At 44.7% G+C, this 13400-nt stretch overlaps 1 protein-coding gene across 1 annotated transcript; it reads left to right on the forward strand.

Moving 5' to 3' along the window:
- Nucleotides 1-356: 356 nt before the first annotated feature.
- On the forward strand, nucleotides 357-6798 carry LOC100126902 (kinesin-like protein 2). Its single transcript, NM_001308512.1, has 15 exons — nucleotides 357-549; nucleotides 1264-1532; nucleotides 1616-1705; nucleotides 1793-1893; nucleotides 1996-2109; nucleotides 2191-2272; nucleotides 2346-2413; nucleotides 2500-2559; nucleotides 2641-2765; nucleotides 3948-4146; nucleotides 4246-4377; nucleotides 4485-4577; nucleotides 4659-5549; nucleotides 5655-5965; nucleotides 6113-6798. Exons 2-15 carry the CDS (start codon nucleotides 1292-1294, stop codon nucleotides 6456-6458), a joined length of 2853 nt encoding a protein of 950 aa, NP_001295441.1. The 5' UTR covers nucleotides 357-549; nucleotides 1264-1291; the 3' UTR covers nucleotides 6459-6798.
- Nucleotides 6799-13400: the final 6602 nt, after the last annotated feature.

Here is a 13400-nt window from a genome sequence, read left to right on the forward strand (position 1 = left end):
ATCTTATTCATTGTTCCTAAAATTTATTTCGTCATTTGTCACTGGACGTGAGTGCGTGTTTTTGGTGTCAAGTATGAGCATGGTGCATCCTCGACCACTCATGGTACTTATAATTACATATGCTTGATGGCCCACCTGCAGGCACACACCCGCTGATAGAGCATTCTTTACTGTGCTGGGTTGCCAGTGTGGTTACCTGTGTTTGACCAATGACGGGAGGCCATCATAAATAAGTGGGAGGAAAAAAAATCAAATGGCTAGTGGGAGGTTTTGATTAACGCCTTCCAAAACTAGCCGTTGCTCACTACACGACATCACTATTCAGTACTACTATACTATCCGCTCCTCGGATCTCTTCATCTATTCCCCCTCCTCTTCTCTCTCCGCCGGAGAAATTCAAAACCATACTCCTCGGTACTGTCTCTCTCCCTCCCCCCGTCTTTCCGTCTCATCGTTTCCTTGCGCGGCGGTTGCTGCTCGCCCGATCTGCCGCCGTCAGCCGGCGCCCGATCTGCTCCTATACTGTGGCGCGGAGGCGCGGAGCAGCAGGCAAGTGCCCGTTTCCCTTTCCCCAGTACCGCGGTAGATTAGGAAACCGGTTTGCTCCGCTCTGGGTGGATTTGTTCTAGAAAGGAAGGTAGTTTGTTTATCCGCGGCTGCCGGCTTCCGGGATTTCTTATTTTCGGCAGCACGAGTTCTTCGGATCGGGTTTCCATATTATGTTGTTATAAATCCAGCCAGTCACCACTGGCATCCACGCGTCCCCTGTTGTCTCAGTGACGACTAGAGTCTAGTTCTGTCTGGTCCCCTTTCCTTTTGACAAGGGTTCGGAGCGGACATCACCTCGAGTTCGAGATGCAGTTTCCTTTGTGGGGATTTTGCGAGATCCTGGAATCAGCAATTCCTCGTCTATGTCCACCGGAGTCTAGATGGAATACTGACGTGGACATTCAAATTTCGTGCGGATTTTTTCCTTACATGGAAATTGTTTTTGTTTGATTTTGCATGAACCAGTGCAATCCCTGTCAAATGCTACTAACGTCTGTAGTTCATTTCTGCTGCTAGAAATTAAACATTGTTTATTTGGACCGGAAGTCGCAGATACGGTGAACGATGCAATTCGTTTTATATTCATATATGATTGCATACAACTAATTACACTCGGCCGTTGTTGCATTTTCGCACATCCAGTATCTTCTTCCAGCAAGAATTTTGTGACAAGACTTCCAGTTCCTTATTCAATTCCTGATATCTTTGCTTTAGATTGTAAAGCTAGGAATACAAATACAAGATGGGCGCGTCAAGACCCCCAAGCACCCCTGCATCGAAGGGTGAGCACACACCGATGTCGACTCCTGGTGGCAGCTCAAGGGCCAAGGAGGAGAAGATTTTTGTTACGGTGAGGGTGAGGCCACTAAGCAAGAAGGAGCTGGCTGCGAAGGATGACGTGGCATGGGAATGCGCTGATACCCAGACAATCTTGTACAAGGGCCCCGCGCAGGACCGAGCTGCACCCATGTCTTACACTTTTGGTAGTGTGGCTTGATCAATTCACGAGCAATGCAACTCAAGAAAATTATGTTTGCAATATGTCTTTTAATTCCTTTCCTTCCAGATAAAGTGTTTGGGCCAGCTTGCCAAACAGACGTCGTCTATGAAGAGGGAGCTAAGGATGTTGCAATGTCTGCACTGACAGGCATTAATGGTATTGTTAATGCTCAGTTTGTATATTCGTGGTAGTGGAGTGATCATCTGCATGTGACCCCTTCCTTACCTTGTGTTTGTTTTGCAGCCACCATTTTTGCATATGGGCAAACCAGCAGTGGTAAAACATTCACGATGAGGGGCGTTACAGAGAGTGCTGTTAGTGATATTTATAGACACATAGATAGTGTGAGTTTCATATATCTGAGGAAGTCTTTGGTTTTTGCTGCTAGGGTGCATTGCTTTCTAAGATGCATGCAAGTGTTATAACTCATAATTGTTCTTGTTTAGACTCCTGAGAGGGAATTTGTGATAAAAATATCTGCTATGGAAATTTACAATGAGATTGTCAAGGATCTTCTGCGGCCTGACTCTGTTCCCCTTCGGTTGTTAGATGATCCTGAGGTTTGTTTACAACTTTGTCAGTTATTACAATGCTCCAAGAAAAGTTTGATCCTATAATTGAAAATGTTCTCTGTTTGACAGAAAGGAACCATTGTGGAGAAGTTGCAAGAAGAAATTGCGAAGGATAGCCAACATCTGAGGCATCTAATCAGCATTTGTGAAGGTAAATACTATCAAAAAGAAGAAATGAATATTAAATGGTGATAATCCCTTAACAACCTTTTGAATGTTTGCAGAACAAAGACAGGTTGGGGAGACGGCACTAAATGACACTAGTTCACGTTCCCACCAAATCATTAGGCTGGTACATGTCCTGTTTGCATCGAGTCGTTCCAGGAAAAAACATGGCGAGGAAAGTATTAACCTTTTGTGGTGTATATCTTTATCCAGACACTTGAGAGCAGGCTCCGTGAAGTTTCAGGATGTGTTAAATCTTTCGTTGCTAACCTGGTAAGCATGATGTCCTCAAAGGTCTTGGATATTGGTAATGCTGATATTCATAATTTCAATAATTGCTTCCTTTGCTTGCAGAATTTTGTTGACCTTGCTGGAAGTGAACGAGCTGCACAAACACATGCCATAGGTGCAAGGTTGAAAGAGGGTTGCCATATAAATCGCAGTTTATTGACTTTGACTACTGTCATCAGAAAGCTAAGGTTGTATTCAAACTCAAGTTCTACTTGTGCATAAGAAGTCTCAGTCAGATTTATTAGTGCCTTTTCTCTGCGTTCATCTAGATATTGTAACATTGAAGAATTCTGCTAATGAAATGCATCAGATGAACTCTGCATTAATTATATTAGATTCTGTTACATTAACCGTAGTTCTAGGTAGTACCTGTTGGATTTGTACAAGTTAATGTGGGGTAACTTAGCTCATAGAAAATTCATAGACATGGACAATGTGCAAAAGCAAATGTATCTGATGAAATGCATTCTGCTTAGATACCGAATACTCATTGGCCGTTTTGCCATTTTGAGCATGTCAGTCAGCATGTCTGAAACACACTTCTGTTCTGTTTGCATCTTGTGGTACTTTATCCCTTTATTAAGAACATCTATCTTAACCGTTTGGCTTAAATCACTAGAAGCCAAAACTGGAGGATAAAGTTTTTGAAATGTGTAATGGACACGTTAAAAACTATTCCATGACTAACAAGTACTTGCTAAACAAAGCTTCTAAGATGGCTTCTCAATTGACTGATTTGCTGCTATATTCAATTTTGTTCTAGTTTGATCTTTGACAATTTATAAGTTTAGATTTGGTGATAGAGATAAATATCAATTAAAGATAGTTGCTACATTCATTTTTCGAAATAGAATATCTCACACATTAAAAGCATGTGCCAGTTAAAATAACTATTCTACGAACATGTTGTTTCATTTGCTTATTTTGTATCAGTGGACTGTCAACGATGCAGAAATAAATTCCACTTAATAAATGAAATTATAGTGCTTGTATGGTCTCCCCAAAAGTAGATGGCATGTATTTGACATCTGTGCAAGTGATTAAGAGTGATTTTTTCAGCTCTTCCTGAATTTCTCATGCAGAAAAAAAATTGTTAGTCGTTAGGTATACCGTGTGGTTTGAAGGACACTCAATGTTCCTGAGTGTTTCTACTACTCTGCATTACAAAATCTATATTGAATTGCAGAAAAAATGTCGAAAACTTATTTCGCAACGCCTACGCTTGACGAAATTAGGTATACAAAGCTGTCAGCATACAAATTATATGAGCTAGAAAGACATGCATTGTTTCTAGGTTGTAATAGAAAATTCAAGCAACAAATATCCATCGTTATTTGTAACTGAAACTTAACTGTAAACTTCAATTGCAGTTCGGGGAAAAGAAGTGGACACATTCCCTACCGGGACTCAAAGCTGACACGCATTCTACAGCTTTCTTTGGGTGGAAATGCAAGAACAGCAATCATCTGTACCATGAGCCCAGCCCTGACACATGTAGAACAATCTAGAAATACTCTATTCTTCGCAACCTGTGCAAAGGAAGTCACAAATACTGCGAAAGTTAATATGGTAAGGATGTGAGTCGTGACTCTGAGATAACATTTCTTTGTGCCTTAATAATTGTTGAAATACATCAATGTACAACTCAACAATACATGTTGCATGCAGGTTATATCAGATAAGCAATTGGTGAAGCACCTTCAGACAGAACTTGCTAGACTAGAATCAGAGCTGAGGACCCCTGACCGTGGCTCCTCTTCTGATATCCTCATAATGGAAAAGGACAGGAAGATTAGACAGGTAAAGTCTCTGACCAAGGTTTCATGTTCAATTTTAACTTTCAAGAGTTCACTAAATGCTTGAAATCATTGCCATGTTTTACATGATCTAATCAATAAATTATGTAGATGGAAATTGAAATAGAGGAACTCAGGAAACAGCGAGATAATGCACAGTCAGAGCTCGAAGAACTGAGGAAGAAGAAGGTTGATCACCAGCCAGTAAGAATCTGCTTTTTGTTTGTCCGGAACTTCTCTTTATTATCATTAACTAACCCTTTGTGTTGCACTCTACTCTTGCAGGGGTGGAATCCCTTTGACTCGCCACAAAAGGCGCGAAAGTGCCTTACATTTTCAGGATCGCTAGAGCCAAGTAACAAAAATAAGATGATGATGAGCTCGATTAGGCAATCATCTACTGCTCCATTTATGTTAAAGCATGAAATCCGCAAGCTGGAGCAGCTACAACAACAGCTTGAGGTTGAAGCAAACCGCGCCATTGAAGTACTTCACAAAGAAGTTGAATGCCACAAGCATGGCAACCAGGATGCTGCGGAAACCATCGCTAAACTTCAGGCAGAAATCAGGGAGATGCAAACTGTTAGGTCTGAGAACAGAGACATGGAGATGATTACAGATGAAGGAAATGGATCCGATTTGAAAGATGAGATTTCTAGACTTCATATGCAAGACAATGATATTGCCAAACTTGAGGCGAAGCTGGAAAATGTGCAACGGTCTATTGACAGATTGGTGATGTCACTTCCAAACGTTGCCATGCCGTGTAATGAGACTACCCCAAAGTCAAACAGATCAAAGAAGAAGAAGAGGCTGCTTCTTCCTCTGGGTGTGAGCAACAACATCAACAGAGCAAATCTTCTCAGAGCACCCTGTTCTCCCCATTCTTCTAGTAGGCCTTCGGAATCAGAAGTTGAGAACAGGGCGCCAGAGGGTGACACTATGTCTGTTGAGGGTTCAGAAAAGGCTACTCCCACCAAGAGTGAAGATGGAGATATGTCATCTCGTGATGAAACGCCACGCTACAGGCGCTCCAGTTCAGTCAATATGAAAAAGATGCAGAGGATGTTCCAAAATGCTGCGGAAGAAAACGTTAGGAGCATCAGGGCTTACGTGACTGAACTGAAGGAGCGAGTTGCAAAACTTCAGTACCAGAAGCAGCTGCTAGTCTGCCAGGTTTCGAACTCACTTTGATCTTGAACGCACATACAATCTTTAATGTTCTTCTGAAAAAATCTGCTTTCCTGCTACTAAAATATGTTCCATCACTTTAATTTACAGGTCCTGGAGCTGGAATCTAACGAGGGCAAGCCGAATGGAGAGGATAATTCTGGGCCTCTACAGGATGGTCCTGATTCATGGGACAGATTATTCAAAGAGCAGATGCAGTGCATCATTCATCTGTGGGATCAGTGTCAAGTATCGATCATACACAGGACCCAGTTCTACCTGTTATTCAGGGGGGACAAGGCTGATCAGATATACATCGAGGTCGAAGTAAGAAGACTCGTATGGTTGCAGCAGCACTTTGCCGAGGTCGGTGATGCAAGCCCTGGTGCTGTTGAAGACCCTGCAGTTTCACTTGTCTCCAGGTGCTTGTTTTCACCGATTGTAGTTTCCATCATTAAAAAAACAAATGATATTCAAGAGTATATATAACCAAACCTTTCAGCCATAGTTGAAGCATTGCAGTAGTGTTCATTAGCTAGTAGTTTAACAGAGTGTTTGTATGTCGGCAGTATGAAGGCGCTGAGGAACGAGCGAGAGTTCCTCGCGAGAAGGATGGGATCAAGGCTGACGGACGAAGAGCGTGAGCGGCTCTTCATCAAGTGGCAGGTGCCCCTGGACGCGAAGCAGCGGAAGCTGCAGCTGGTGAACAAGCTGTGGACGGACCCCAACGACCAGGCGCACATCGACGAGAGCGCGGGGCTGGTGGCCCGGCTGGTGGGCTTCTGCGAGGGCGGCAACATCAGCAAGGAGATGTTCGAGCTCAACTTCGCCGTCCCCACGAGCAGGAGGCCGTGGCTGGTGGGCTGGCAACCCATCTCGAACATGATCAGGGAGAAGACCCAGCAGCTCTGGTGAGAACTGAACGCATCATGGCGCAGCGCCGTGTTGTACAGATGGAATGGAACAAGAGACAGACAGTGCATTTCGGTTTCAGCTCTGGAAATTGCTGATCAATTAATTGTGGGGGGAAGCGTCTCTACTTCCTTCCCGGTTGATCAAGGCGGACAAGCGGTCGTCGGTCTGGTATCCCCTTCCTGTGTCCCTAAATGTAGATGGCGAATTCGTGGAGTCCGAAGAATCTGAATGATCTCGCATTCTTTACGTAATCCCTTGCCAATTTTATGGCAAGTTTTGTTTGCTCCATTTGTTTTATGGTATGATGATCTGGATCTGATGAGCCCATTCAAATTCTTTTGCCGAGCCCCCCTCCCTCTTTTTCTGCTGTCTGTCTGTGCATCGGAATTGCTGGATCTATCACGATCTTGTTTGTCAATCACATCGCAAATACACCCAACTTTTGTTTGGCACATGCATCGATTCAGAGTTTCAGACAAGAAATTCAGAGTCTAACTCCATACTTTTTGTGTGATTTTCTTCATCCTTTCTGTTCGTTTCCTTTTCTCTCTTAACTGTTCATTCTGTTACGAAAAGTAAGCAGTTGTTGACTGCTTTCTAACCGGCATTCTCCAAGGGACGTGCCCCTGCACGATCCCCATGTACGGACGTGGCTTTTGGCCACTCCTTTAGTGTCTCTTTCTCTTGTATAAATATTAAAAGCAATAAAGGATACGGTGCCCCTTTTTCGTTTCATTCTCGCACAACAGTTTCCATTCTACACGTTATCAGCACTTGCTTTTACAAAAGAGAGCAAAGGCCAAAACAAGAACAGCGGAGGCAAGAAGTTCTTCATCAAAAGGAAAAAAAACAGTCGGATACGCAATGATCTACAAAGATCTTTCTGTTGCCCTTCTTACCTTCATCCTTCGGTTTTTGAACGGTGGCCATCGTCGCCGGCGAGGCGCTGACCTCGTCGCACGTCGGCTTCTACGTGCTGCGCATCGACATGGTCGCCGCCATGCCAAGAAGCGCAGCAAGAAGGACGCCCGGGCCACACTTGACCCTGAGCGCGTCCGCCGGACCGATGGTGATCCTGGCGCTGGTCCTAGCAACGCTGCGGCACCTACTGCACCGCCGCAGCAACCGCCAGCGCCACGTCAAGACCGATGGGTGCGCCCTCCATTGCCTTCGCCGGAACGTGTCGCAGAGGGGCTGCGCGAGTCCGAGACCCAGCAGCCGCTCTGTCCGATGCGGTACTGCCCCCTCCATGGATGGGGGTCGTGTCCTGCTCGCCAACCGCGGGCTCCTCCAACAGATGCAGACACCGTCGCCCCCGCTGTTCGATCGAGCGGACTGCTCGTTCAAGTCACCTCTCCTGCGCGCCCTCGTGCTCGGACACGGTTGACTGCGCGGAAATCAACCGGCCCTCGCGGTCGCCCCGTCGGCCAGATCACATCCACGTCCACTGCGACGGTTGCCGTCGACGCCACCTCTTCCTCCTCCGACGATGGGAGGATCGCCTTAGTCCTCGGCGACGGGGTGCAGCAGCGACTGCCTACCCCGACTCCCGACGACGGCCCATCCGGAACGGTCTCACCGTCGACGCTCTTGAGCCCGAGCGGCAACAGGGTGGTACGTCGGCTGGCGCACCACCTTTCTCCACGGCCACTCGCGCCGGGGTCGTGGTCGGCGACAGCAAGACCGTCCGACGATGACGACGTCCGTGAGCGCTCGCGCTCACCGCCTCGCCGTCTTCTCTGAACTGTGCCCTAGCCCGGCCTCGACAGGGCCCGCGGCGCAGCTACTCGTCCGCCCTGCGCGGCTGCTTGCCAGGCGCGGCGCGGGCTTGCCCCTGGCGGCTCGCACGCCCTTGCAGACCCGCGGCGCGGCTGCTCGCCCACTCCACGCGGCACGGGCTCGCCCGGCCTCGGGTGCGCTCGGCGCGGCGGCTCCCGGGCGCGCCCCGGCAGCACGCGGCCCCGACGCGGCGGCACGCGGTCCCGGCGCGACACGGGCTCGCCCGGCCTCGGGTGCGCTCGGCGCGGTGGCTCCCTGGCGCGCCCCGGCAGCACGCGGCCCCGACGCGGCCGCCAGCCCGGCGCGGTGGCACGCGGTCCCGGCGCGGCGGCTGGCCCGACGCGGTGGCTCGTCGAGGGCGCCCGGCGGCTGGTGAGGGCAGCCCTTAAATGGACCGCGCACGCCCATAGATGGGCTGGCTTGCTTACCCATGTCGTAGGCCCAGTTAGCCATTTTTTTTATCTTAGCTATTTTCAGTTTTCTAAATCCTAGAAAATTAGATTGCTTTGATTAAAGATGTTTATAAATCCTTCAGTAGCAGCTTGTGTCAGGAATTACTCCAAAGTTTTATTGTTTGGAAATGATGCAAATAAACATTTTCTTTAAGATGATATTTTTTGTCATGTGTTTTATTCTGCATTTCTTAAAATGCAAACTCAAAAAAAAATTATTCATCTCAATTATACACATAGTGGTTTAATACGATCAAAATTATTTTTTGATAGAACATATAGAATAATTAATATTCATCTCAATTAAGTTATTTAAAACTTAATACGAGCAAAAATATTTATTTATTAAATTCCATACGCAATTCATGCTACTCATATATTCATCTTATTAAGTTACTACAAGTACTTAATTTCATCTGAATATTTTATTTACTACATAATGAAATTTTCGATCTCTTGCATCACTTTGCAATTGAGACCTTAAATTATCATTCATTTATGCAATATCGCATTATATTGCCTATTATTCATCTCAATTGGGTTTTTTCTCTTAAATCCAATACGAGCAAGAATACATGTATGTTGTGAACAACACACATATTACAACACACCCATGATGATTTCTTAATGAAATTCTCCGGTTGCTTGTGTAGGATCATGGCCCGTGAGTTTGAAGAACTTGCTCTTGATGGTCACAACTATCCTACCTAGGCGTTGGATATCAAGATCAGCTTAGCCTCAAAAAATATTCTGAGTGCATTACTCCCTCCCAACAAGAGCGTTGACCCACTGCATGATGCTTATAAGTACAACGCTTTGTACATTATAAGACATCACCTCCATCCTGATCTGAAAGCAGAATATGTGATGGAAGAAGAGCCAAATGTATTATGGTTATCTCTTAAAAACAGATATGAGCAACGAAAGGCTGTAATCTTACCAGAGGCGAATCATGAATGGACCCATATTCGTCTGCAAGACTATAAGTCTATTGATGATTACAACCATGTTGTTCATAAGATCTGTCCTCGCTTGCGTTTCTGCGGTAAGGAACCATCAGATGCAGATAAGATTGAAAAAACACTTCAAACTATGATCCCATCTGATCGGGTCCTACAGCATCAGTACCGTGCTCGCAATTATCAGACTTACTCTGAACTCATACATGATCTACTTCAGGCAGAAAAGCATGATGAGCTTACGATGAAAAATCATAAGCAACGTCGTGTTGGAGCTGCTCCTATGCCTGAAATACATCATGCTGTGAAGAATGAGAAGAAAGGGGATGGCCCCAAAAGCCATCCCAAGAAGTCTGATAATTCAAAGAAGCGCAAACGCAACAAGCGTCCGGATAAGCAAAATACAAAGGCTCCGAGGAAAGACACCCCCACTTCCAAGCAAGAGAAGTGTAAGAAGTGTGGATGCTACAACCATCCTACTAAGAAGTGTCACATTCCTCGTCATTTAGTGGAACTGTACCAGCAATCTCTTAAGGGCAAAAATGCTGAAGGACAGGGATATGAAGCTCACTTCACTACCCCACCTAACTTGAAGGATGGAGCTGGTTGCTCAAGCATGGCTACAATGGAACCAAGCACGACCAATCCTCCGCTTCTGACCGACACCGATTACATGGACTTGGACAATGCCATCATCGAATATGCTTCGAATGATGTGTTTGGAGACCTCAACTAGGATCCTTATGCTCCACTAGATATCATCTATCTGCAGTTTATGAGTGTGTGCAACATGTGTGTTGTAATAAGTACCTAGACATTGGTATTTGTGTGTATACTCCATACTCTACTGTATAATTATGTATGTACTTATATGTATAATTAATTGAGTTCTTGCAATTCTTGATTATATAGATTATGCGGAAGTCAATCCAATGGAGGAAGAATTATGTCTTGTAGACAGTGGTACCACCAACTCTATTCTTCGGGAAACAAAATATTTCCAAACTCTCACAAAGAGGTCAGGAAATGTTTTGACAATCGCTGGACGCGATGCAAAAATAGTTGGCTCTGGACGAGCAACTATTACGCTCCCTATGGGTACACAAGTCACTATCGAGGATGCTTTATTGTATCCCGATTCAACTCGTACCCTTCTAAGTTTTCGAGATATTCGGAAAAGTGGTTTACATATTTCTACTCATACAGAAAATAATGAGGAATTTCTCCTCATTTCCAAACCTTCTGAATATGGCGCTAACATTCTGGAAAGAATACCTTCACTTCCATCCGGATTGTACTACACATACATAAAACCAGTACCTCATGTTACGTACAAAGTGATTTTTCAGAATGTAGATTCATTCAAGACCTGGCATGCACGCCTTGGTCACCCTGGAATAGGGATGATGCGGAAAATCACAGGTAATTGCATCGGTCATGATTTAAAGTCTGCCAAATTCCCTAAACCATCTGATTTTATATGTACATCATGTGCAACGGGAAAGCTAATCTTAAGACCATCTCCTCTTAAGATTCATGCTGAACCACTCAAGTTCCTTGAACGAATTCAAGGTGACATTTGTGGACCCATACAACCATTATCTGGACCGTTCAGATACTTCATGGTATTAATTGACGCATCTACACGATGGTCACACGTGTGCCTTCTGTCTACACGTAACCATGCTTTTGCTAAAATCATGACGCAAGTCATTCGATTGAAAGCACATTATCCTGAACATCAAATCCAGAAAATCCGCCTAGATAATGCGGCTGAATTCTCTTCTAGAGCATTCCATGATTATTGTATGGCCCAAGGAATACACATTGAACATTCTGTGCCTTATGTACATACTCAAAATGGTTTAGCTGAATCTCTTATTAAGAGGATCAAACTTATCGCAAGACCTTTACTTCATGAATGCAATTTACCTACATCCTGTTGGGGTCATGCAGTTTTACACGCTGTTGATCTTATTCAACTTCGCCCAACTGCATATCATGCAACATCTCCGTTGCACCTGGTTCGAGGAAATCCTCCAAATATATCCCATCTGCGGAAATTTGGATGTGCGGTCTACACCCCTGTATCACCGCCTCAGCGAACAGCTATGGGACCTCATAGGAAATTGGGCATCTATGTGGGATATCAATCCCCATCGATCATCAAATACCTAGAGCTCCTTACAGGGGATTTGTACACAGCTCATTTCGCTGATTGCATCTTTAACGAGGACCATTTCCCGGCATTAGGGGGAGAATTCAAGTATCCTAACGAATGCCAGGAAATCAATTGGGATGACAAATCCATCCTGTCCTCAGATCCTCGAACCCAGGAATCTGAGCTTCAAGTTCAGAAAATTATAGAATTGCAACATTTTGCTAATAATCTGCCTGATGCGTTTACTGACTATAATGGTGTCACAAAATCCTTGAATCCTGCTGTCAATGCGCCCAATCTAGTGGAGGTACCACGAAAAACCATTCAACCATCTTCTCAACCGAAGAGGGTGAGGGCTGTTAAGCAGGATAATGCTTCTACTAAGCGTCAAAGGAAAGAGAGGAACATTCGATCCTCCAAAACAGTAAACGAAAGTCAACCACCGGTTGATGGACACCAAGTGGATACTGTACATCCACAAACCAGCACTCATGTGCACAATTCAGATGCTGCTGGTACATCGGAACACCCCATATCTACTCTTCCTGTGAATCAAGAAGATTTTCATGGGGTACAGGAGATTTCCATTAATTATACTAGTTCTGGAGAATTGTATGATCGTAAGAATACGGTCGTAAATTCATGTTTCTCATCAATCATAGCTGGTAACCTTCTATCTGACCCAGACCCTAAATCCATGGCAGAGTGTCAACAACGCTCAGACTGGATCAAATGGAAGGAAGCAATTAACTCGGAATTATCCTCACTAGCAAAAAGAAAGGTATTCACCTCTGTGATACCTACACCTCCCAGAATCTATCATGTTGGATTCAAATGGGTTTTCACCCGGAAACGGAATGAGAACAGTGAGGTTGTGAGATATAAAGCGAGATTAGTTGCTCAAGGGTTTACCCAGAGACCAGGAATTGATTACAATGAGACATATTCTCCTGTTATGAATGGAATAACCTTTCGATATTTAATTTCACTGTCACTACAAAAACGTCTACTTCTGCAGTTGATGGACGTCGTGACCGCATATCTTTATGGGTCACTAGATTCGGACATATACATGGAAGTTCCTGATGGAATACCTGTACCGAATAATGGCAAAAATTGTAACATGTTTTGTGTCAAACTCACCAAATCTCTATATGGCTTAAAACAGTCAGGGAGAATGTGGTACAACCGACTGAAGGAATTCCTTATGAATAAGGGTTATTCTAACAGTGATGATTGCCCATGTGTCTTTATAAAGAAATCTTCTACAGGTTTCTGCATCATATCAGTATATGTGGATGACCTGAATATCATCGGCCATAGACGTGATATTGATGAGGCACGCAATCTTTTAAAGACGGAATTTGAGATGAAGGATTTGGGTACAACCAAATTTTGCTTAGGTTTGCAACTTGAGCACCTTCCCACGGGCATTCTCATTCATCAGTCTGCTTATGCGCAGAAAGTATTGAGTAAATTCAATATGGATAAAGCATATCCGTCTAAGACTCCTATGATCGTCTGTACCCTAGAAAGGGATAAGGATCCTTTTCGACCACGAGACGAAGGAGAAGAGATTTTGGGTCCTGAG

The sequence above is a fragment of the Zea mays genome, chromosome 9 (genome assembly GCF_902167145.1).
Source record: "Zea mays cultivar B73 chromosome 9, Zm-B73-REFERENCE-NAM-5.0, whole genome shotgun sequence".
NCBI lineage: Eukaryota > Viridiplantae > Streptophyta > Magnoliopsida > Poales > Poaceae > Zea > Zea mays.

Excerpts from the sequence above, each read along its gene's own strand:
- LOC100126902 (NM_001308512.1), top strand. The coding sequence starts at position 1,292 with ATGGGCGCGTCAAGACCCCCAAGCACCCCTGCATCGAAGGGTGAGCAC. Across the intron at positions 5,550-5,654 it reads AGCAGCTGCTAGTCTGCCAG|GTCCTGGAGCTGGAATCTAA; the intron begins GTTTCGAACTCA and ends TTTAATTTACAG. Across the intron at positions 5,966-6,112 it reads GCAGTTTCACTTGTCTCCAG|TATGAAGGCGCTGAGGAACG; the intron begins GTGCTTGTTTTC and ends GTATGTCGGCAG.